At 43.0% G+C, this 21,585-nt stretch overlaps 1 protein-coding gene and 1 non-coding gene across 6 annotated transcripts in view; both read left to right on the top strand.

The window, feature by feature from the left end:
• The window catches only part of ABAT (4-aminobutyrate aminotransferase), a 163,267-nt gene that overhangs the window by 87,025 nt on the left and 54,657 nt on the right, over positions 1-21,585 (top strand). For all 5 annotated transcript variants that reach the window (XR_008847264.1, XM_056536397.1, XM_056536398.1 and 2 more), the window contains exons 3-4: positions 19,740-19,837; positions 20,849-20,878. Coding sequence is in view for 4 of the 5 variants with exons in the window: in XM_056536397.1 (XP_056392372.1) it covers positions 19,740-19,837; positions 20,849-20,878 (128 nt within the window). In the remaining variant the exon portion in view is untranslated. The remainder of the gene's footprint in view (positions 1-19,739; positions 19,838-20,848; positions 20,879-21,585) is intronic.
• Positions 12,979-13,082, top strand: LOC130290140 (U6 spliceosomal RNA). The gene has a single exon (XR_008847517.1). It is a non-coding gene; the product is annotated as a U6 spliceosomal RNA (small nuclear RNA).

Below are 21,585 nucleotides of genomic sequence, written 5' to 3'. Positions count from 1 at the left end.
AATGGCCCTCCTTACATTAACAGTCTCAGCTGGGCTTCACTCCAGTTGTGAGATTTTAGCCATAACAGTCTCTGAGTGCAGCAGTCTGTTCCATCAACAAGCGGTTAGTGTCCTGTTGTTGTGCGATGGTCTGCTGCTGTACTTGCTGCTGAGCTTGAAGAGCTTGTTGCTGGGCTTGAAGAGTTTCGGTATGAAACTTCTGCTGTTGCGCCAAAGTCTGCTCATGTTGGGCCAAGGCTTGTTTTTGTTGCAGATTAGCCTGTATTAGCTGCTTTATCACCTCCTCCATAGTGCTGGTTGGGCCTTGCAAGGCAGCAGCTTTCACCCAGGACATGCACTTCTGGCCCTTTTAAATGTCCACAGGTTTCAATTGCAGCGTTTTGTCATACCGTTACCCCAGCAACAATCTTTGCCCGCATCCTCCACCAATTGTAGGGATCAGCTCACACGATGGGACGGCAATGAACGTAACCCTGTGGTCTATAGCCTCCTATTATATGTCATGAATATTTTTTTATTTACACTTTTACCTATATATGTTTTTATTAATTAATTAATTTATTTATTATTTAGGTATTTTTTATTACTTAGAGGTCTGCTTATTTGTACAATTAGACCAACATTAGTCCCATACAGTCACTATACACTGCAGTTATATCCAGGTGACTCACAAGTAACATCTTCTCTGATCGGAGTAGTTACTTTTTTTATTTTCCTTCCGGCCTAGATGGGGACTTCTTCCAGCTGTGACTTGTGTCCGCAGAATCTGTCAAACAAACATTTTCGGCTCTGCACTTTTCCTGCATCCTACACCTATACAAACTTTCTATATATAGCGCCCCACACAGTTATAATGCCCCCGTTTGTGCCCCACATAATATTGCCTTTCAAATAAAACTAAGGCCCCTTACACACTACCGTTGCTCCGGCTGTCAAAGTCTCTGCTCCCCCCCCGTTCTCATGACAGGGAGCAACGGCAAACAACGGGTATCGGTGGCTCCCATTCACTATTATGGGGGCTATTGGGCACTGTTATGAATATCGGGAGAAAAAGACAGCACAAGTAGTCATTTTTCTCACGCTATTCTGCTCGGCTCTCCCGGCGGCCGTCACACTGACGTACACTAACAGCAGTGTGAAAGAAGCCTTACTCCCATAAAAGTGCCCCATACAGTAGATTGCCCCCAATATTACCCCCACAAACACAGTAGTTACTTCCATAATAGTGTTCTGACACAGTTTTCCACTAATAATACCCCAACACATTAGGGCCTCTCTAATTGTCCCCACAGTAGTTAGATCCTAATATAGTGCTCCTCACAGTAGATAGTAGGGATGTCCCGATATAGGTATCGGTGCCATTACTGGACATTTGCATACATTTGAGTACTTGTACTAGTGCAAATGTCCCTGATACCTATTTCAATACCTACCAGGAAAACGGGGGAAGAAGGGGCACTGAGCAGCATGCTGAGCTGTGGTGTCACAGAGTTAGTGCGAGGGGTGATTAGAGCCAAGGCAGGGAGACAACTCAGCTGCCATAACACTCAGTGACAAGTAGGAGGACAAGCAGCCCGTCACTTGGCAAGCTGGGTGAATGGCAGTGCAGGGATCACAGTACTTCCCCAGCTTTATGTACTGCCTGTCACCCAGTTTTCCCAATCTCCCGAAGGGTATGTCTGTATGGGGAAGCAGCCATATTGGAGAGATGAAGTAAAAGATGTCACAATGTTTTACCCAGCTTTCCCAATCTCCTGAAGAGAGCCCACATATACCCATCAACTGCCCCACACAGTGAATACACTGATACATACACATTGCACAGATATATGTATTCAATTACAATACTAACAGATATACAGACATGTTTAGGCGGTACATGACATATGCACACATCCAAACACACTTACTTACTTTTTAGGCAGGATTAGACAGCTCCAGGGGGTCCACATCTGGTGTAGCCTCCTTACTTCACCTTTGCTCCCAGCTAGCACTGTGCAGCCCTCTCCTTCCCCTGTTCCCCGACTGCCGACCCGTATACAGCAGGAGGCCTGGGATCTTACTGAGGGATGGGAGAGGGGCCCGGGTACAGCTTCCTGCCTCTGTTTGTAGGGAGGTGCTGAGCCCCAGATCTTTCAAGCAGCTAGGCCCTGCAGAGACCAGGCAGGGCAGGAGGAGGTGACAGCTGTGGAGTATAAGAGGAGGGTGACAGCCTGCAGCCGAGGACCCCTGTACATAATGCACCTGGTCCAGGCCCCTGACGGCAGTATTACCAGTTCTGCCCGGATGGCGGCCCTGTAGGCAGACAAAAATGGAGGCTTGTATTCTGCTGATGGTTTGTAGAGCAGTAATTGAGTTCTACTCTGTACAGAACACCATTGAGCTTACAGAACTAAGGACAGACACAAGTGGCATTTTAATTCTGTTTAGCACCCGCCTTGACCAAGTATCTAAAGCCCCCTCATCTCCCCAGATAAAGGATGATTTCTCTGAAATCTTTGCGAGATTTGTATAACATTCAGGAGCCTAGGAAAGCTGAGACAGAGGGAGATAAAGAATGTCAACCTTTTGTGTACAGACCTCCTGCTGTGTTGCAGCCAGTGTGTCTGCTTTCCGAGTGAAGTTGTTACTTAAAGAATATGTTGGTTACTTCAAAAGGGTATATACACATTTGACATGAAAGGCAGGAGATACAACATCACAGGGGAAACAAGAGGCCAATATCACTTATATGCATAATCAAACCCAATAGAGCATGGACATCATCAATTAAACACAATAATATATGGGGTAACACAATACAAATAATAAACATGCAGGTCTGTACTATGTGGTGGGCACAGAGGGTTCTGTACTATATGTGGTGGGCACAGAGGGTTCTGTGCTATATGTGGTGGGCACAGAGGGTTCTGTACTATATGGGGAAAGGGGGGTTCAAAGTGGCCTGTATTGTATGAGGGGGCGGAAAATAAAAGCACCATTGTAAACAAGGCACCAGAGGCTTATATCAACTCAACATTTTTTGACGAAATTTTTTTTCAGACAAAATGGTAGTTTAATATGTTCTGTATACTTGGTGCTTATAGTGTAGCAGCAAAGCTAGAGTGAATCTGAATCTCCTTGTAATTATACTATATTATGCTACTATCCTAATTCAGTAACAGTTCAGCTGGCCATACACAAATGATAGCTGGTGACTGAATCTATCTTGATCCTGTCCCAATACACGTAAAGGCTGGGCCAAGATGGGGGGGTTACACTGCTAGACTCCTCTGGAAAAAAAATAAAAAGAGGATCAGGCAATTAAAATAAAGTGTGCCTGATCCTTTTCTCCCCAACATATACATGAAATGATCGGCCAATCTCAGCGGCTTTGTCTAATGTGTATGGGGGCTTTTACCCTAAGACTGTATTGGGCATTGCCAAGTTTAGCCATGGTGGTCTTTTGCTTTTTAAACTGTTGCATTGTAGGACCTGAAGTATATGACTAAGACTAATATGAGGATTATCCAAGAAATAATAGTCTGGGTAATGGAATAGAGAAGAGGGTACCGGTCTGCATGGCTTTGATTCTCTAGGTATTGATTTCCTAATTCCCTCCGGATGGATAATTTGTTTGAGGAAGTAAACACAATTGTTTGTAGTGGTCTGGTTTTTACAAATGGATAAAGCAGATCTATGGATGTTCAGACGGACTTTCTTCCAGGTTGAGTAATCACCCGATCAATAAGTACAGCATTAAGTGTACTGTGCAGCATTTATCAGATCAGCCGATTCTTTTTCTCTAAAGAATATCTACAATGTCTATCAAGTGTATTTCATCCCCTCCCCTTTGTGTGTATATGAAGTGTATATAAAGCAATAAACAACCATATACTAAAACCATATTTTGAGTGCACAGTAGATGCATATGGATTTATTTTTTTAAATTTTATTAAGGGAACCTGTCACATTGAAAATGCAGTCCAACCTGCAGCCGTCATAATATAGAATAGAAGAAGCTAAGCAGACCAATATTTCATTTTATAAGAAAAGTTCCAGGATAACTTGTCATTTATTCATGTAAATCTCTGCTCATTCTAGGTTGGTAAGTGGTTGGTCCTACTCAGGGACTGCCCATTGACAGCTCTCTCTATATGCACAATTATATACAATCGACTATCAATCACTAAGTTGGACCACCTACTTGACTGCTTAGCCCGGAATGAGCAAAGATTTACATGCATAAATAATACTGAATGAGAAGTTGTCTTGGAACTTTTCCAATAGGACTACATATCAGTTTGCTCAGCTCCTCCTGCCCTATAACATAATGCTTGGAGATTGGAATGCATATGCAATGTAATAGGTTTCCTTTAACCCCTTAAGGACCCAGCCTAAATATACCTTAAGGACCCGGCCATTTTTTGAACATCTGACCACTGTCACTTTAAGCATTAATAACTCTGGGATGCTTTTACCTTTCATTCTGATTCCGAGATTGTTTTTTCGTGACATATTCTAGTTTATGTTAGTGGTAAAATTTTGTCGATACTTGCATCATTTCTTGGTGAAAAATTCCAAAATTTGATGAAAAAATTGAAAATTTTGAATTTTTTTTAACTTTGAAGCTCTCTGCTTATAAGGAAAATGGATATTCCAAATAAATTATATATTGATTCACATATACAATATGTCTACTTTATGTTTCCATCATAAAGTTGACATGTTTTTACTTTTGGAAGACACCAGAGGGCTTCAAAATATAGCAGCAATTTTCCAATTTTTCACAAAATTTTCAAAATCGGTATTTTTCAGGGACCACTTCAGTTCTGAAGTGGATTTCATGGGCTTTCTTATTAAAAATACCCCATAAATGACCCCATTATAAAAACTGCACCCCTCAAAGTATTCAAAATGACATTCAGAAAGTTTTTTAACCCTTTAGGTGTTTAGCAGCAAAATGAAGGAGAAAATTCTAAATCTTCATTTTGTACACTCACATGTTCTTGTAGACCCAGTTTTTGAATTTTTACAAGGGGTAATAGATGAAAAATCCCCCCAAAATTTGAAACCCAATTTCTCTCGAGTAAGGAAATACCTCATATGTGTATGTCAAGTGTTCGGCGTGCGCAGTAGAGGGCTCAGAAGGGAAGGAGCGACAATAGGATTTTGGAGAGTGAATTTTGCTGAAATGGTTTTTGGGGGGCATGTCACATTTAGGAATCCCCTATGGTGCCAGAACAGCAGAAAACCCCCATATGGCATACCATTTTTGGAAACTACACCCCTCAAGGCACGTAACAAGGGGTCCAATGAGCCTTAACACCCCACAGGTGTTTGACGACTTTTCGTTAAAGTCAGATGTGTAAATGAAAAAAAAAATTTTTCACTAAAGTGCAGTTTTTTCCCCAAATTTATAATTTTTACAAAGAGTAATGAGAGGAAATGCCCCCCAAAATTTGTAACCCCATCTCTTCTGAGTATATAAATACCCCATGTTAGGACGTAAAATGCTCTGCGAGCGAACTACAATGCTCAAAAGAGAAGGAGTCACATTTAGCTTTTGGAAAGCAAATTTTGCTGCAATGGTGTTTGGGGGGCATGTCGCATTTAGGAAGCACCTAGGGTGCCAGAACAGCAACAAAAAAAAACACATGGCATACCATTTTGGAAACTACACCCCTCAAGGAATGTAACAAGGGGTACAGTGAGCCTTAACACCTCACAGGTATTTCACGACTTTTTGTGAAAGTTGGATGTGTAAATGAAAAAATATTATTTTTTCACTAAAATGCTGTGTTTTCCCCAAATTTAACATTTTTACAAGGGGTAATAGGAGAAAATGACCACCAAAATTTGTAACCCCATTTCTTCTGAGTATGGAAATACCCCATGTTTGGACGTCAAGTGCTCTGCTGGCACAATACAATGCTCAGAAGAGGAGGAGCGCCATTGAGCTTTTTGAAAGAGAATTTGTTTGGAATGGAAGTTGGGGGGCCGTGTGCGTTTACAAAGCCCCCCGTGGTGCCAGAACAGTCGACCCCCGCACATGTGACCCCTTTTTTGGAAACTACACCCCTCACAGAATGTAATAAGGGGTGCAGTGAGTATTTACACCCCACTGTGCAAATGAAAAATGTCATTTTTCATTTTCACGGATCACTGTTCCAAAAATCAGTCAGACACCTGTGGGGCGTAAATGCTCACTGTACCCCTTATTACATTACGTGAGGGATGTAATTACCAAAATGGGGTCACATGTGGGGGGGTCCATTGTTCTGGCACTATGGGGGCTTTGTAAACACACGTGGGCTTCAATTCCGGACAAATTTTCTCTTCAAAATCCCAATGGCGCTCCCTCTCTTCTGAGCATTGTAGTTTGCGCGTAGAGCACTTTACATGCACATATGGGGTATGTTCTTACTCAGAAGAAATGGGGTTACAAGTTTTGGGGGGCTTTTTTCCTATTTTCCCTGGTGAAAATGAAAAATTTAGGGTAACACCAGCATTTTAGCAAAGTTTTTTTTTCTAATTTTCCCATCCAACTATTTTGTCAAACACCTGTGGGGTGTTAAGGCACACTATACCCCTTGTTACATTCCGTGAGGGGTGTAGTTTCCAAAATGGGGTCACATGTGGGTATTTCTTTTTTTTTGTGTTTATGTCAGAACCGCTGTAAAATCAGCCACCCCTGTGCAAATCGCCAATTTAGGCCTCAAATGTACACAGTGCGCTCTCACTCCTGAGCCTTGTTGTGCGTCCGCAGAACATTTGACGCCCACATCTGGGGTATTTCCGTACTCGGGAGAAATTGCGTTACAAATTTTGGGGGTCTTTCTTTGCTTTTACCGCTTGTGAAAATAAAAAGTATGGGGTAACACCAGCATGTTAGTTTAAAAAATAAAAAAAATGTTACACTAACAGGCTGGTGTAGACCCCAACTTTTCCTTTTCATAAGGGGTAAAAGGAAAAAAAGCCCCCCAAATTTGTAGTGCAATTTCTCCCGAGCACCATGCACATTTGAGGACTAAATTAGGGATTCCATAGGGGTATTCTACGTGATTCCCAAACAGGGTGCCTCCAGCTGTTGCTAAACTCCCAGCATGCCTGGACAGTCAGGGGCTGTCCGGAAATGCTGGGAGTTGATTTGCAACAGCTGGAGGCTCCGTTTTGGAAACACTGCTGTACAATACGTTTTTCATTTTTATTGGGGGGGCAGTGTAAGGGGGTGTATATGTAGTGTTTTACCCTTTATTATGTGTTATTGTAGTGTAGTGTTTTTAGGGTACGTTCACACTGGTGGGCGTTTACAGTGAGTTTACCGCTAGGAGTTTGTACTGCGGCGAAAAATTTGCCGCAGCCCAAACTTGAAGCAGAAAACTAACTGTAAACCTGCCTGTGTGAATGTACCCTGTACATTCACATGGGGGGACAAACCTCCAGCTGTTTCAAAACTACAACTCCCAGCATGTACTGACAGACCGTGCATGCTGGGAGTTGTACTTTTGCAACAGCTGGAGGCACACTGGTTGGAAAACCTTCAGTTACCTAACTCAGTATTTTCCAACCAGTGTGCCTCCTGCTTTTGCAAAACTACAATTCCCAGCACGTACTGATCGCCGAAGGGCATGCTGGGAGATGTAGTTATGCAACAGATGGAGGTACACAACTACAACTTCCAGCATGCTCACATAGCAGTTTGCTGTCTGAACGTGCTGGGATTTGCAGTTTTGCAACATCTGGAGAGCTATAGTTCAGAGACCACTGCACAGTGATCTCCAAACTGTGGACCTCCAGATGTTGCAAAACTACAAATCTCAGCATGCTCAGACAGCAAACTGCTATGTGGGCATGCTGGGAGTTGTAGTTTTGCAAGATCTGGAGAGTGACAGTATAGAGATCATTGTGCAGTGGTCTCAAACTGTAGCTCTCCAGCTGTTGCAAAACTACAAATCCCAGCATGCCTAAACTGCTCTCTGGGCATGCTGGGAGTTGTAGTTTTTAAACATCTGGAGGGCTACAGTTTAGAGACCACTCTATTGTGGTCTCAGACTGTAGCCCTCCAGATGTTACTAAGCAACTCACCGGCTTCCGTAGGATCCACGGAGCTGCGTCGCCGTCCTCTTCTTCCGTCGATCGTCGCCCGCTGCTGTCGCCGATGGGTGAGTGGATCTTCGGCGCCGGTCCTGTGTCGTTTCCCCGTTCTGCCCCGCCTATTGTGGGTGGGCAGGACGGGGAAACCGAAAGTAAAGCCCCCCGCCCCCGATCTGCTATTGGTCATCGCGTCTTGATGACCAATAGCAGGGATAGGAGGGGTGGCACCCCTGCCACCTCACTCCTATCGCTTCAGGGGGATCGTGGGTGTCATGGACACCCCCGATCCCCCTTCTATTCCGGGTCATCGGGTCACCATAGACCCGAATCGGCGCAAATCGCAAGTGTGAATTCACTTGTGATTTGCGCCAATCGCCGAGATGGGGGGGTCTGATGACCCCCCTGGGCATTTGCGCGGGGTGCCTGCTGATCGATATCAGCAGGCACCCCGGTCCGGTCCCCGCCCGGCGCGCGGCGGGGACAGAAATTCCCACGGGCGTATGGATACGTCCTGGATCCTTAAGTACCAGAAATCCAGGGCGTATCCATACGCCCTAGGTCCTTAAGGGGTTAAACTAAGGGATCTCTGGCAACATGAACCTGTGGTTGTTACTAAAATTGCTCTGTACTGGTTGGTATGTATAGATTCCTTGGGAGAGTGATCACCACCAGTAGTCAGCAGGCTCTCGTGAGGCTGTCTATATCAGAAGGAAGCAATGGGAGTGCATACTGCATAGAAGTAAGTTATTCACTCCCCTGGCCCAATAAGCCCACCCATACCTCCAACACATTATAACTATACACACCCATCTGACAGATCAACAAACTGTAAAAAGATTTGTGATCAGTCCTGCTTAACTATACATACCAGTACATAGTGATTTTAGAAATCACCACAAGTCCTCTTTAAATGGCCACTGTCAAATACAAAAACTTGTTAATGTTGTACATCTAGGAAAACCTTTCTAATAGACTTCATAAGAAAATCTTATTTCCTTTTTATAGAAATCATGGCTTATAAAATCATGGCTTTGTCCAAGCTGAAGCACAGGCATAGACAAAGTCTAGTAAGTGAGGGTGGGCTAGCACTCCTCTGTGCTCTCTCCTGTCTGATAGTACTCATCTGTGCTCTCTCCGGTCTGATAGTACTACTCTTTGCTCTCTCCTGTCTAATAGTAGTCCTCTGTGCTCTCTCCTGTCTGATAGTACTCCCCTGTGCTCTCTCCTGTCTGATAGGACTCCTCTGTTATCTCTCCTGGCTGATAGTATTCCTCTGTGCTCTCTCCTGTCTGATAGCACTCCTCTGTGCTCTCTCCTGTCTGATAGGACTCCTCTGTTATCTCTCCTGGCTGATAGCACTCCTCTGTTCCGTCTCCTGTCCTATCAGACAGGAGAGAGCACAGAGGAGTCCTATCAGACAGGAGAGAGCACAGAGTAGTGCTAGCTCACCCTCACTTACTGGACTTTGTCCTTGCCTGTGCTTCAGCTTGGACAAAGCCATGATTTTATAAGCCATGATTTCTTATGAAGTATATTAGGTTAATGTTTTGCCAAGTTGTACAACAAATAAAAAGTTGTTGTATTGGACAGTGCCCATTTAAGTTAAATGGTTAAGTTATGAAGTATGATAATAGGGAGCATATGGGTGGACATGTGAGCATTCCTATTTTGGTATGAGTGCTTTTCCTTGCTTTACTAAAGAACAATGTAACAGCCGTTTCACATTACCAGTGCTTCATGGTTGCAGAATAAACTCAATTCTATACTTTTACTCTGTTGCTCCGGAGGAGGATTACTGCTGCTGAATATTACACATAAACGTAGAACATTAAAGGGGGATCTACGCGGTGCCCCTAGTATCGGTTGTTCCATCCAGCATAAATAATATGAAATATAGGACTACCAGTGTCCAGGATGTGCTCTATAAAACTTAACTTTTAATGTCAAATTAAAGATATTAACAAGTGTCTAGTGTTATGACAAAAGTATGATTATCTCGGTCTAATAAAAGACATTAACAAGGTGTGTTCGGGACTCTGCAGGGCCCAGCCAGTCCTGAGTCACCTCTCACTAGAGGGTGCAGTTTAGTTGCACACCTATAGAGTATAGTAATCAAATAACCCAACGCGTTTCTGCTCGCTTGTATATAGCGGGCGTCCTCAGGGGGTATAAACAAAAGAATAAATCAATGACCGAGAGGATATGATATGTATATTCAGTCATCCATATCCAACAACTGTTAAGAGAAAGGTACATCTCTATATATGCAAAATAGAGGAGTCAATTAAGTATGCAATGACATCCATAGCATAAAGTATAAATAAATACAGTGACCCAGGAGCCTGAAAAAAAATTCTATCCCTAATAAAACCTGCAAGATATAATGTATGCAAGGTGTTTATTCCTGTGGGGAAGAAGAAAGCTGTCCCTAGGGTCACTTATGCACACAGAGATATGATGCAGTCGGCATAAACCAGGTCCACCTATAAGAGAAAAAAAGACCATTTTGAGGGAACGGACCTGAAAAGAAAGCCCCACACTATACACTGATAGTGTATAATTACTCACGGTTAGCCGAACTGTAAACTGTATGCAGGCGCAGTCCCGCTATCAGCGGGAGCCGGAGTTGTCCGGCCGCTCTCTCCTCGTGTGGGGAGCGAAGGCGTCTGACGTCATATCCGTCGGCTATTCTGCTTATATGCAGCGCGGCGCGCACCGCCCCTATGACGCCAAAAGGGGCGTGCGATCGCATGTAAACAAAGACACGCCGCGCTGTCATTGTCAAGTAACAGATGCCGATGTCTGTAGGCGTATTAATTAAACAGTAGAAGAACAGGTAAGGAATGGAGGAATTCAATTATTCTGGATACAGACTATAGATGGCGAGAAACCGAGGCATAGCTGACTGTCACTCATGTATAACTGTCATTGTCGCAATTGACAGAGGGGGTCAATATGCAAATGAACCTGGTGTAGGGACAATGCTATCAAAGATGCATTGTTCTGATCCAAGATTGGTGTATCTATGGACATCCCACAATCGGGGTATTAGGATCATTTGTGACCTGGTTTATGCCGACTGCATCATATCGCTGTGTGCATAAGTGACCCTAGGGACAACTTTCTTCGTTCCCCACAGGAATAAACACCTTGCATACATTATATCTTGCAGGTTTTATTAGGGATAGAATTTTTTTTCAGGCTCCTGGGTCACTGTATTTATTTATACTTTATGCTATGGATGTCATTGCATACTTAATTGACTCCTCTATTTTGCATATATAGAGATGTACCTTTCTCTTAACAGTTGTTGGATATGGATGACTGAATATACATATCATATCCTCTCGGTCATTGATTTATTCTTTTGTTTATACCCCCTGAGGACGCCCGCTATATACAAGCGAGCAGAAACGCGTTGGGTTATTTGATTACTATACTCTATAGGTGTGCAACTAAACTGCACCCTCTAGTGAGAGGTGACTCGGGACTGGCTGGGCCCTGCAGAGTCCCGAACACACCTTGTTAATGTCTTTTATTAGACCGAGATAATCATACTTTTGTCATAACACTAGACACTTGTTAATATCTTTAATTTGACATTAAAAGTTAAGTTTTATAGAGCACATCCTGGACACGGGTAGTCCTATATTTCATGCTGCTGAATATTATCAGGTTGGAGAGTTCTCCAATACTTGCACTGTTCTTTGACTGCCCCTTATGGCTCCACCAGTTCACACACTATGAGGGTGCGTTCCCACATGCCGTATACGCAGCGTATTTCAGGCTGCGCAAAATTTACGGCAGCAGCGGGAAATATGCTGCGTATTCCTTGCTCACTGTGCACACAGGAGTTTTGGAGGCGGAGCCCCACGTCACAGTCATGCTGGCACACGGCCCCGCCTCTAAAACTCACTGCACATATAGGGCTGCCGCCGGAAAGTCCTGTGTGCACAATGAGCAAGGAATACGCAGCATATTTCCCACTGCTGCCGTAAGTTTTGCGTAGCATGAAATATGCTGTGTATACGCCATGTGGGAATGCACCCTGAATAGGCTGTACCTCAGTCCTCAGGGCAGTCAGTCGCTCCAGCTCAAGAATAGTGTACCAATAGCCCATAATGCATCTGGTTAAACTATTTTGAGGTGCTGAATAGTGTAGCTGACTGAGCATATATGACGTGCTCTGATTGGTTATAAGGTACAAGGCATAATATATAGAAAACACAAGGGTTGGTCCTGATTCAAATACCTCAATAGAAAATGATATGTGCAAGTTTCATTATGTTCAACCAACATAGTGACCTCCACCTCTGGGAAGCTAATTTAAAAGGGACAACCAATATAGCTTCGCTTCTTGTTGTCACTTTTGAAAGTGTCCTGCACATTTTTGATGCACAGGATTTAAAGCTGCAGATTTGATGCTGTGTTCATCTGTTTACATTAAAACCTGCTGCTTCAAATCTTGTGCATCAAATACGCGCAAGAAACTGTATGTGCAAATAAACCCTAAATGTATAAGTTTTTGATTAAACATCCAATATTGAATTTGCTACTACAATGAAAGGGTCATTGGCTCCCTGGCTTCTAGGTTTTGTCACTCATGGAGCATTTTACATTATTTGCTTTTTTTGTGGTGTTCTTGTACCAACCTGCGTAGGCTGCAGATCTAGGAGGCTGGTGCACTGACCCCCTGGTCATTGGAGTTGAGCATCTTCTTCGATCTATGCTGTGTCACAACCTTTCTTATCAGTAGTAAGGATGCTACAGACAGCTCCAGGGTTATCTATAGATTTGGGGTTTATTTGAGTGACGGACCCTAGTGATGGCTGCAGGCAGCCACATATTTATCTTTTGCTATGAAGATTTGGAGCACTCTATCAATAAAAAGAACAGCACATATACTAAAAAATAAATAAAAAATAAAAATTGGAACGATACAGAGAAGATTAGCATGGCCCCTGTGCAAGGATGACATGCAAATTCGTGAAGCGTTCCATATTTAAAAAAAAACAAAAAAACAGAGCTATATTAAGTATGTTATAAACTAATCCACCAAGCAACTTGGAACTATTTGACTTTGCTTTTTTGTTTTTTCCTCCTCGCCTTCTAAAAGCCATAACACTTTCTATTTTCCACCTACACGATTTTTTAGTCTCCATAGGGGACTATAACTAGTAATCTTTCGAATGCATACATTGAACAATGGTGTGCCATAGCATAGCATTGATTAGTGTTATAAGTGCTCCATTAGTACAGGCTGCTGAGGCTGCCTGGAGAGATGTAACTCTGATCGAACGGGACTGAGGCAGGGACCCTTCGCTCCTCATTTTAGTTGATTGTTGCCTCTAGGATTTGCTGCAGTGGTCTTGATAGCTTCACTGAGCTATCGGCAACTGATTTTCAGCATTTGAAGTGCTGCAATCAACTTTTATTTCAGCATCTAAAGGGTTAATGCCGGACATCACCGTGATCGGTGATGTCCAGCATTAGCCAGGAGTTCCTGCTGCTGACAGTAGCCAAATCCAACTGGAAATGAAGTGCACTTACCTCCTGAGCACATGATATAACGGGAGAGGGTGAAAATTTACACCCTTTTCCCTTTAGTGGTTAATGGTGGACACTTGCGTAAAGGAAACCTGCCATTACTTTAAAGGGGTTCTCCAGTGGAAAACATTTGTTTTTCAAATACACTGGTTCCAGAAAGTTAAACGGGTTTGTAAATTACTTCTATAAAAAAATCTTCATCGTTTCAGTACTTATCAGCTGCTGTATACTCCAGAGGAAGTTGTGTAGTTCTTTTCAGTCTAACTATAGTGCCCTCTGCTAACACCTCTGTCCATGTCAGGGACTGTTCAGAGCAGGAGAGGTTTGTTATGGGGATTTGCTTCTACTCTGGACAGTTACTGACATGAACAGTGGTGTCAGCAGGGAACAATATGGTCAGAAAGAAAAAAACACACAACTTCCTCTGGAGCATACAGCAGCTGATAAGTACTGGAAGGATTAAAGGACAACTGCAGTGGTACACATTTATATATGCCCGAGCCCGGGCCTCAAAAATAAGCAAATTTAACTTTTACATACCTTCCTACGAGCCTCCGTTGGTCCGGCACAGGCCTCACGGTCCGGCAGTGCTGACGTCATTCCACTTCCTGGGGACTCCGCAGAGCCGTCGGCGTATCACCGGCCGTAGCGATGTCCCGCCCTGGCCTGTGATAGGCTGAGCCCACTGTCATGTAAGGAGCTCTGGCCGGCTTCTTACATGACAGTGGGCTCAGCCTATCACAGGCCGGGGCGAGACATCGCTATGGCTGGTGATACGCTGACGGCTCTGTGGCGTCCCCAGGAAGTGGAATGACGTCAGCACTGCCGGACCGTGAGGTCTGTGCCGGACTAACGGGGGCTCGTAGGAAGGTATGTATGAGTTTATTTTGTTTATTTTTGAGGCCCGGGCACGGGCATATATAAATGTGTACCACTGCAGTTGTCCTTTAAAAATTTTTCATAGAAGTCATTCTTTCTTTGTTTGGATAAAGGGAAAGCTCTATTAAAGGGGTACTCGACTGCCACATTGTTCGGAACATTTTGTTACGAATGTTGGGTGCCGGCTACCGGGGACATGACATCATGGCCACGCCCTTCGTGACATCATGCCCCCTCAATGCAAGTCTACGGGAGGGGGCATGGCAGCCGCCACGCCCCCTCTCATAGACTTGCTTTGAGGGGACGTGAAGTCACAAGAGGCATGACAGTTACGTCACGAGCCCTGCAGCCTGCACCCAGCGTTCCGAACAAAATGTTCCGAACACTGGGGCAGTCAATTACCCCTTTAATCAACTAAAAGCCATCAAGAACCTCATTATAATGACAGGTTTCCATTAAATAGTTGTTATATCCAACATCTGTCTGTTTGCACTAAACTGCTGCCAGACACATCTGATGCTATTAAAAACATGGTAAAGGAGAAGGAAGAGCCAGTGTGGAAATTGCAGAAAGGTCCCTTTATTGTATAAAATCCAAAACACAGGTACAGAAATGCATAATGACGCGTTTCAGGCGTAAACCGCCCTTAGTCATATGTCTTATGACTAAGGGTGGTTTACGCCTGAAATGCGTCATTATGTATTCCTGTACCTGTGTTTTGGATTTTATACAATAAAGGGACCTTTCTGCAATTTCCACGCTGGCTCATCCTTCTCCTTTACCTATTGTTGGTGTTGCCGCACACCTGCCGCGCTGTGGATTGGACGTGTATTTGGGGAGCTGATCTACCTATCTCTATTAAAACCATGCATTTTATACCCAGTAATAGCTTATCAACACAGTAGGGTATAACCATGGCACATTCTATTGATGGGGATGACGGATAGTTTGTCTGTCTATTGTACATCTCCGGCTTGTTTCCTAATTTGGTTTAGTTTAGATTTCTGGATCTGTAAGACATCCCTCCCATATCTTCTAGGTTTTTGTATAGGAATGTGTATTTTACAGAGTCTGTCATATTTTGTATGTTCTATTAATGTTTCATATTTCAGATATTCTCTTATTGGATGTGTGCGCTTCTCTTCATTATCTTGACGTGTTTTTTTTTCTGATGACTGGCTCTGTGACGCTTCTGACAGTCCTGACTAATTCAGATTAGTCAGTCCATCTCTCCATCATGTACATTTATATGTGCAATCCCTACAGAAATCTGCATGTAATGAGGTGGCTATATTTAGCACTGGCTGTACAGGATGCCAGGAGCAGCGGCAAATCATGGCGTTAACCCGTAATGTTTATATTTTCGTCCATAAAGCACTAGTGTCCTTCTGATGATGGAGCAGTTAGCTGTGGCGGAATGCCTGCTTCAGCTTTACTACTAGGCTCCATCTTGTTAACCCTTTCCACATGCTGTGTTGGTTGGCACACAAGTTGCTGTTCGCTGTCTTCTGTGTTTCAGTTCAGTGCTTGTGACCCAGGCTCTAAAGAGTTAATATTTTGTATGTGATTTTTTTTTCTATGACCGTCCCAGAGGTCTGACCTTGTGTTTTAATCCAAGAAAATGTCCTATTGATGAAATCACTAGCCATAGCGGACTTGATGGATATACGAGCATGCAGCTCCCCCACCCCCTCAACCCTTACTAGATACATGATCATTTTTGTTCTTTGTGTGTTGGTGTTTAGGTCGTTTATTACTGCTTGTAATCCTCTTGTCAGTGTTATAGAAAAAAAAGACATGGTTTACTTTTCATTATGAAGGCCTTCATTTACGGTCTCCTTAAAGGGGTACTCCAGTGAAAAGCTTTTTTCTTTTAAATCAACTGGTGGCAGAAAGTTAAACCTATTTGTAAATTACTTCTGTTAAAAAATCTTAATCCTTCCGTTACTTATTAGCTGCTGAATACTACAGAGGAAATTATTTTCTTTTTGGAATGCTCTCTGATGCCATCACGAGCACAGTTCTCTCTGCTGACGTTATTATAATAATAATAACTCTTTATTTATTGTTGTCCTTAGTGGGATTTGAACCCAAGTCCCCAGCACTGCAAGGCAGCAGTGCTAACCACTGAGCCACCATGCTGCCTTTAGCATACAGCTGCTATGCATGGTTGCTAAAATGGACAGAGATGTCAGCAGAGAGCACTGTGCTTGTGATTTCATCAGTGTTCCAAAAAGAAAGGAATTTCCTCTGTAGCATTCAGCAGCTAATAAGTACTGGAAGGATTAAGATTTTTTAATAGAAGTAATTTACAAATATGTTTAACTTTCTGCCACCAGTTGATTTAAAAGAAAAAAGGTGTTCACCGGAGTACCCCTTTAATAAATAAGGATTTCATTGAAGGGGTCATCTAATGACTGCCACTCTTTTTTTTGTAGTACATGCCCTATGATGCCATAGACCAGTGGTCTTCAACCTGCGGACCTCCAGATGTTGCAAAACTACAACTCCCAGCATGCTGGGAGTTATAGTTTTGCAACAGCTGGAGGTCCGCAGGTTGGAGACCACTGCCATAGACTAAAATGCAGTGTGCATGGGTATCCACCTCTCCGTGGCAAAAAATAAATAAAAAATTTAACATTGACTCTGATGTGTTGCCCTTAGTTGAAGTATAAGAGCTTGGCAGGAACGTCTTCCGCTGTTGTACACGTGTCTAGACAGCAAACCTGCCTGCTCTCCTGAGACGTCCACCATTGAGAGATGAGGTTGCAATCTAAAGTGGAGGGACCCTTGAAGAGGTACTCCACTGGAAAACATAATTTTTTTTTAAATCAGCTGGTGCCAGAAAGTCAAACATATTTGTAAATGACTTCTATTTAAAGATCTTAACCCTTCCAGTACTTGTCAGCTGCTGTATGATCTTTTCTTTTTGAATTTCCTTTCTCTCGGACCACAGTGTTCTCTGCTGACATCTCTGTCCAATTTAGGAACTGTCCAGAGCAGGAGCAAATCCCCATAGCAAACCTATCCTGCTCTGAACAGTTCCTAAAATGGACAGAGGTGTCAGCTGAGAGCACTGTGGTCAGACAGAAAGGAAATTCAAAAAAGAAAAGAACTTCCTGTGGATCGTACTGAAGCTGGTAAGTACTGGAAGGATTAAGATTTTTAAATAGAAGTAATTTACAAATCTGTTTTACTTTCTGGCACCAGTTGATAAAAAAAAAAAAAAAAAGATAATAATAATAATTTCAGTGGAGTACCCCTTTTAAGGAGACTTAAAGGGATACTCCTGCCCAGACATCTTATCCCCAATATAGCCAATGGATAGGGGATAAGATGTCCGATCACGGACATCTTGTAACGCCCCCTCCATTAATTTCTACGGGAGATATATGGAGGGCCGTGAAGGTTGTGGTAGTTCGTAATCTATCACAGAGCAGAGTTTGCTCAGCGCAAGTGGATTACTGTGGTTCCGGGTCAGGGATCGAGTGGGGGGATTGTGTGTTGGGGAGGGGTGGGGTACGCTTTGGATAGGGATAAGATGTTTAGGTGCAGAGTTCCCCTTTAAATAACTAAGGGCTGTAATTTACTAATAAAGCAACACAGGGGATCATTGGCTAGCATTATTGCTTTGCATCACTGGGGTCATGGTAAAACCAACTAAAGGCAAGATATGCATGGAGGATGTGCTGTATGTTCTCCTTGTACTTGCCGAGTTTCTCACCACGCTCCAGAAATGGATATGGTATGGCCAGTGCATGTAAGGACTACCTCTGTACATCCTGCAGAATATGGTGACACTATATGAAGAAAGAAATACATGAATTAATTAAACAATGTAAGAAGTGTGTTCTATCCCTGGTGTCTGTTCTTTTTACTTATTTGGTGGAAATTGCTGCATGTAAAAAATGTTTTGTTAATTAATTTTTTTTATTTTCTATAAGATTTTCTATAAGATGTAGCCATTGTTTGTTTTTCGTTTCTGAATATTTCCTTTTAGGGACATATATGAAAGGACACTTGAAAAACTGTCCAGGGTCCCCTGCACTAACCTGGATATACAGTGCTGTTTTTATGGCTTCTTACCGGTCGATAATCAGTGCTGCTGCTCAGGAAATATTAATTTGTTGCTAATATGTTGCTATAATTTCCTTCTTATGTACACCCGAGGCGGGCTGCTGCTGTATGTGCAATGCTAGATCCTGCCCACTCAGGTTAATATTCCCTTCTCCTTTCCTGATAATTCTTTCACTTTCAGACATGGGGACCAAGATATACATTTTTATGAAGGTTGTCGGCTGAAGGCTGCGAAGCTATGAGCAGGAGCAGGCGGGAGAAAGCATAGCACATGCAGCAGCAGCCCGCCTCTGTTGCACTTAAAGGGGTACTCCAGTGGAAAACTTTTTTTTTTTAAATCAACTGGTACCGGAAAGTTAAACAGATTTGTAAAGGACTTCTATTAAAAAAATCTTAATCCTTCCAGTACTTATCAGCTGCTGAATACTACAGAGGCAATTATTTTCTTTTTGGAACACAGAGCTCTCTGCTGACATCACGACCACAGTGCTCTCTGCTGACATCATGACCACAGTGCTCTCGGCTGACATCTCTGTTCATTTTAGTAACTGTCCAGAGTAGGAGAAAACCCCCATAGAAAACATATGCTGCTCAGTTCCTAAAATGGACAGAGATGTCAGCAGAGAGCACTGTGGTCATGATGTCAGCAGAGAGCACTGTGTTCCAAAAAGAAAATAATTATCTCTGTAGTATTCAGCAGCTAAAATGTACTGGAAGGATTAAGATTTTTTTATAGAAGTAATTTACAAATCTTATTAACTTTCTGGCACCAGTTGATTTAAAAAAAAAAAGTTTTCCACCGGAGTACCCCTTTAATAAATGACCAAATTAACAATAGGATGAATATCTCTTAAACTACTGCAGTGTTTTTCAGAAACAGGGTCACCCGTACTATCTATCTGTATATTCAGGTTAGTGCAGGTGACCCTGCTGTCAGTTTTCCTTTGTGTTTAATATTACATTTCCCCTAGTATTTGAGTGGCCTTAGTGGAGAAAAGTGTCTTTCTCCCAAATAATTGATTTAGAAAAATAACCCAATTGACCTTGAAGATCAGAAGAAGACCTTGGAGATTAGTTAGGAAGTAATGTCTGACAAATATAATATTGTCAATGATCATCAAATGTCTTTGAACGTCTAGGAATGACATTGCTCTTTTCAGGTTGCAGGTATATTAGTCAGGCTGCAGCCAAAAAGAATGTTGAGTTTGAGTATGACGCCCCATTAATGAAGACCGAGGTCCCGGGACCAAGATCGAGAGTAAGTTTGGCTGATTATATAATAATTGTATTGGGGCCACATTGTGCACTAGAAGTTTTTTTAGTCCTTGGTGGTTACTAGAGATGAGCGAACTTACAGTAAATTCGATTCGTCACGAACTTCTCGGCTTGGCAGTTGCTGACTTATCCTGCATAAATTAGTTCAGCTTTCAGGCGCTCCCGTGGGCTGGAAAAGGTGGATACAGTCCTAGGAGACTCTTTCCTAGGACTGTATCCACCTTTTCCAGCCCACTGGAGCACCTGAAAGCTGAACTAATTTATGCAGGATAAGTCAGCAACTGCCGAGCCGAGAAGTTCGTGACTAATCGAATTTACTGTAAGTTCGCTCATCTCTAGTGGTTACACCAGTCTGTAATCTGCAAATGGTAGCATGAAGTGCCGGTAGAATAGCTGTAGGTAGTGTCGAGCTCCTTTGCCAACTGATTTTGTTAATATTTGGGAATAGTTAAAGGGGTACTCCGCTGCTCACCATTTGGGAGCTCATGATGTCATAGCCCCACCCCCTCAGGTTGTCACGCCCAACCCCCTCAATGCAAGTCTATGGGAGGGGGCGTGACGCCCCCTCCCATAGACTTGCATTTAGGGGGTGGGGCGTGACGTCATGAGGGGGCCGGGCTATGACGTCACGAGCTCCGGCTCCAGCATTCGGAACAGTTTGTTCCAAACGCTGAGCAGCGGAGTACCCCTTTAAAGCTAATGTCAAAGGAAAAGTATCCCATAAGGGGTTGTTTCCACAAAAAAACTTTTTATTGCCTGTTTACCAGTTTCCATAAAAATCCAGGGAAGTGGTTATTGTAAGAACCTTTTATCTAGACATGGTAGGACCACGAACATTAGAAAACAATTATTTTTACCTTGGTATTGCCTTATGCAAAACCAGAGCAACAACCGGATCTCTTTCTGGTCTTCTGTATCTTTGTGTAAACGAATGCACGGCTCATTTGTCATCACAAGTGTGCGATTTATAATGGTTTTTTCCTTATTTTTTTAGGAGCTGATCAAGCAGCTGAACGGTATCCAGGTAAGTTACAATAACTTGAGCGATAGCTGAAGAAGACCATAAAAGCTGTGTGAATTGTCCCATAAAATTCTGTCTGAAGTCTTAACAACTTTTCAAAAATTATCTTAATGGAGATACACCGGCACCAGTGTCAGGTTAGGGAATAGTGAAACTATATGAGTGGTGTTGAGTACCTGCCCTCTTGTATGAGTTACGGTGGTGCAATGCGTTTTTATACAGTCTTTCAATATGCAATCAAAGAGGTAAGCAGAATAACGCAGCACTCACCATGTACTTTTCATTCAACCGTCTTCTTTATTTGGTATATTAAAATGCACGGGCAGGTACAGCAGGAGAGCGGAGACCAGCTGTGCGGGGGGATGTGGGTGGCCTGACGAAGTCCTGAAAGCACGCAACGGTCCGTCGCCACCCACATCCCCCCGCACACTTGGTCTCTGCTCTCCTGCTGTACCTGCCCGTGCATTTTAATATACCGAATAATGTCTTATAATTCTGAAACATTGCAACCAAGTATGAATCTGGTAGCCTTTGTCACTCTATATAGAGTGCGGTGTAATTGCCAATACCGATAATGCCCAAAATCGTGATTATCGGCCATACCGATAATCGGTCGATCCCTACTTCTCAAGTAGGGATATGTTGCAGCCTCTCACTGTTCCTTTCCTTAAAAAAAATCTGTGTCGACACTTTACTAACTCTAACATTAC

The sequence above is a fragment of the Hyla sarda genome, chromosome 8, assembly GCF_029499605.1.
Source record: "Hyla sarda isolate aHylSar1 chromosome 8, aHylSar1.hap1, whole genome shotgun sequence".
Lineage (NCBI taxonomy): Eukaryota > Metazoa > Chordata > Amphibia > Anura > Hylidae > Hyla > Hyla sarda.
The sequence above is the reverse complement of the archived record's forward strand: the minus strand, read 5'-3'. Positions and strand labels throughout refer to the sequence as shown.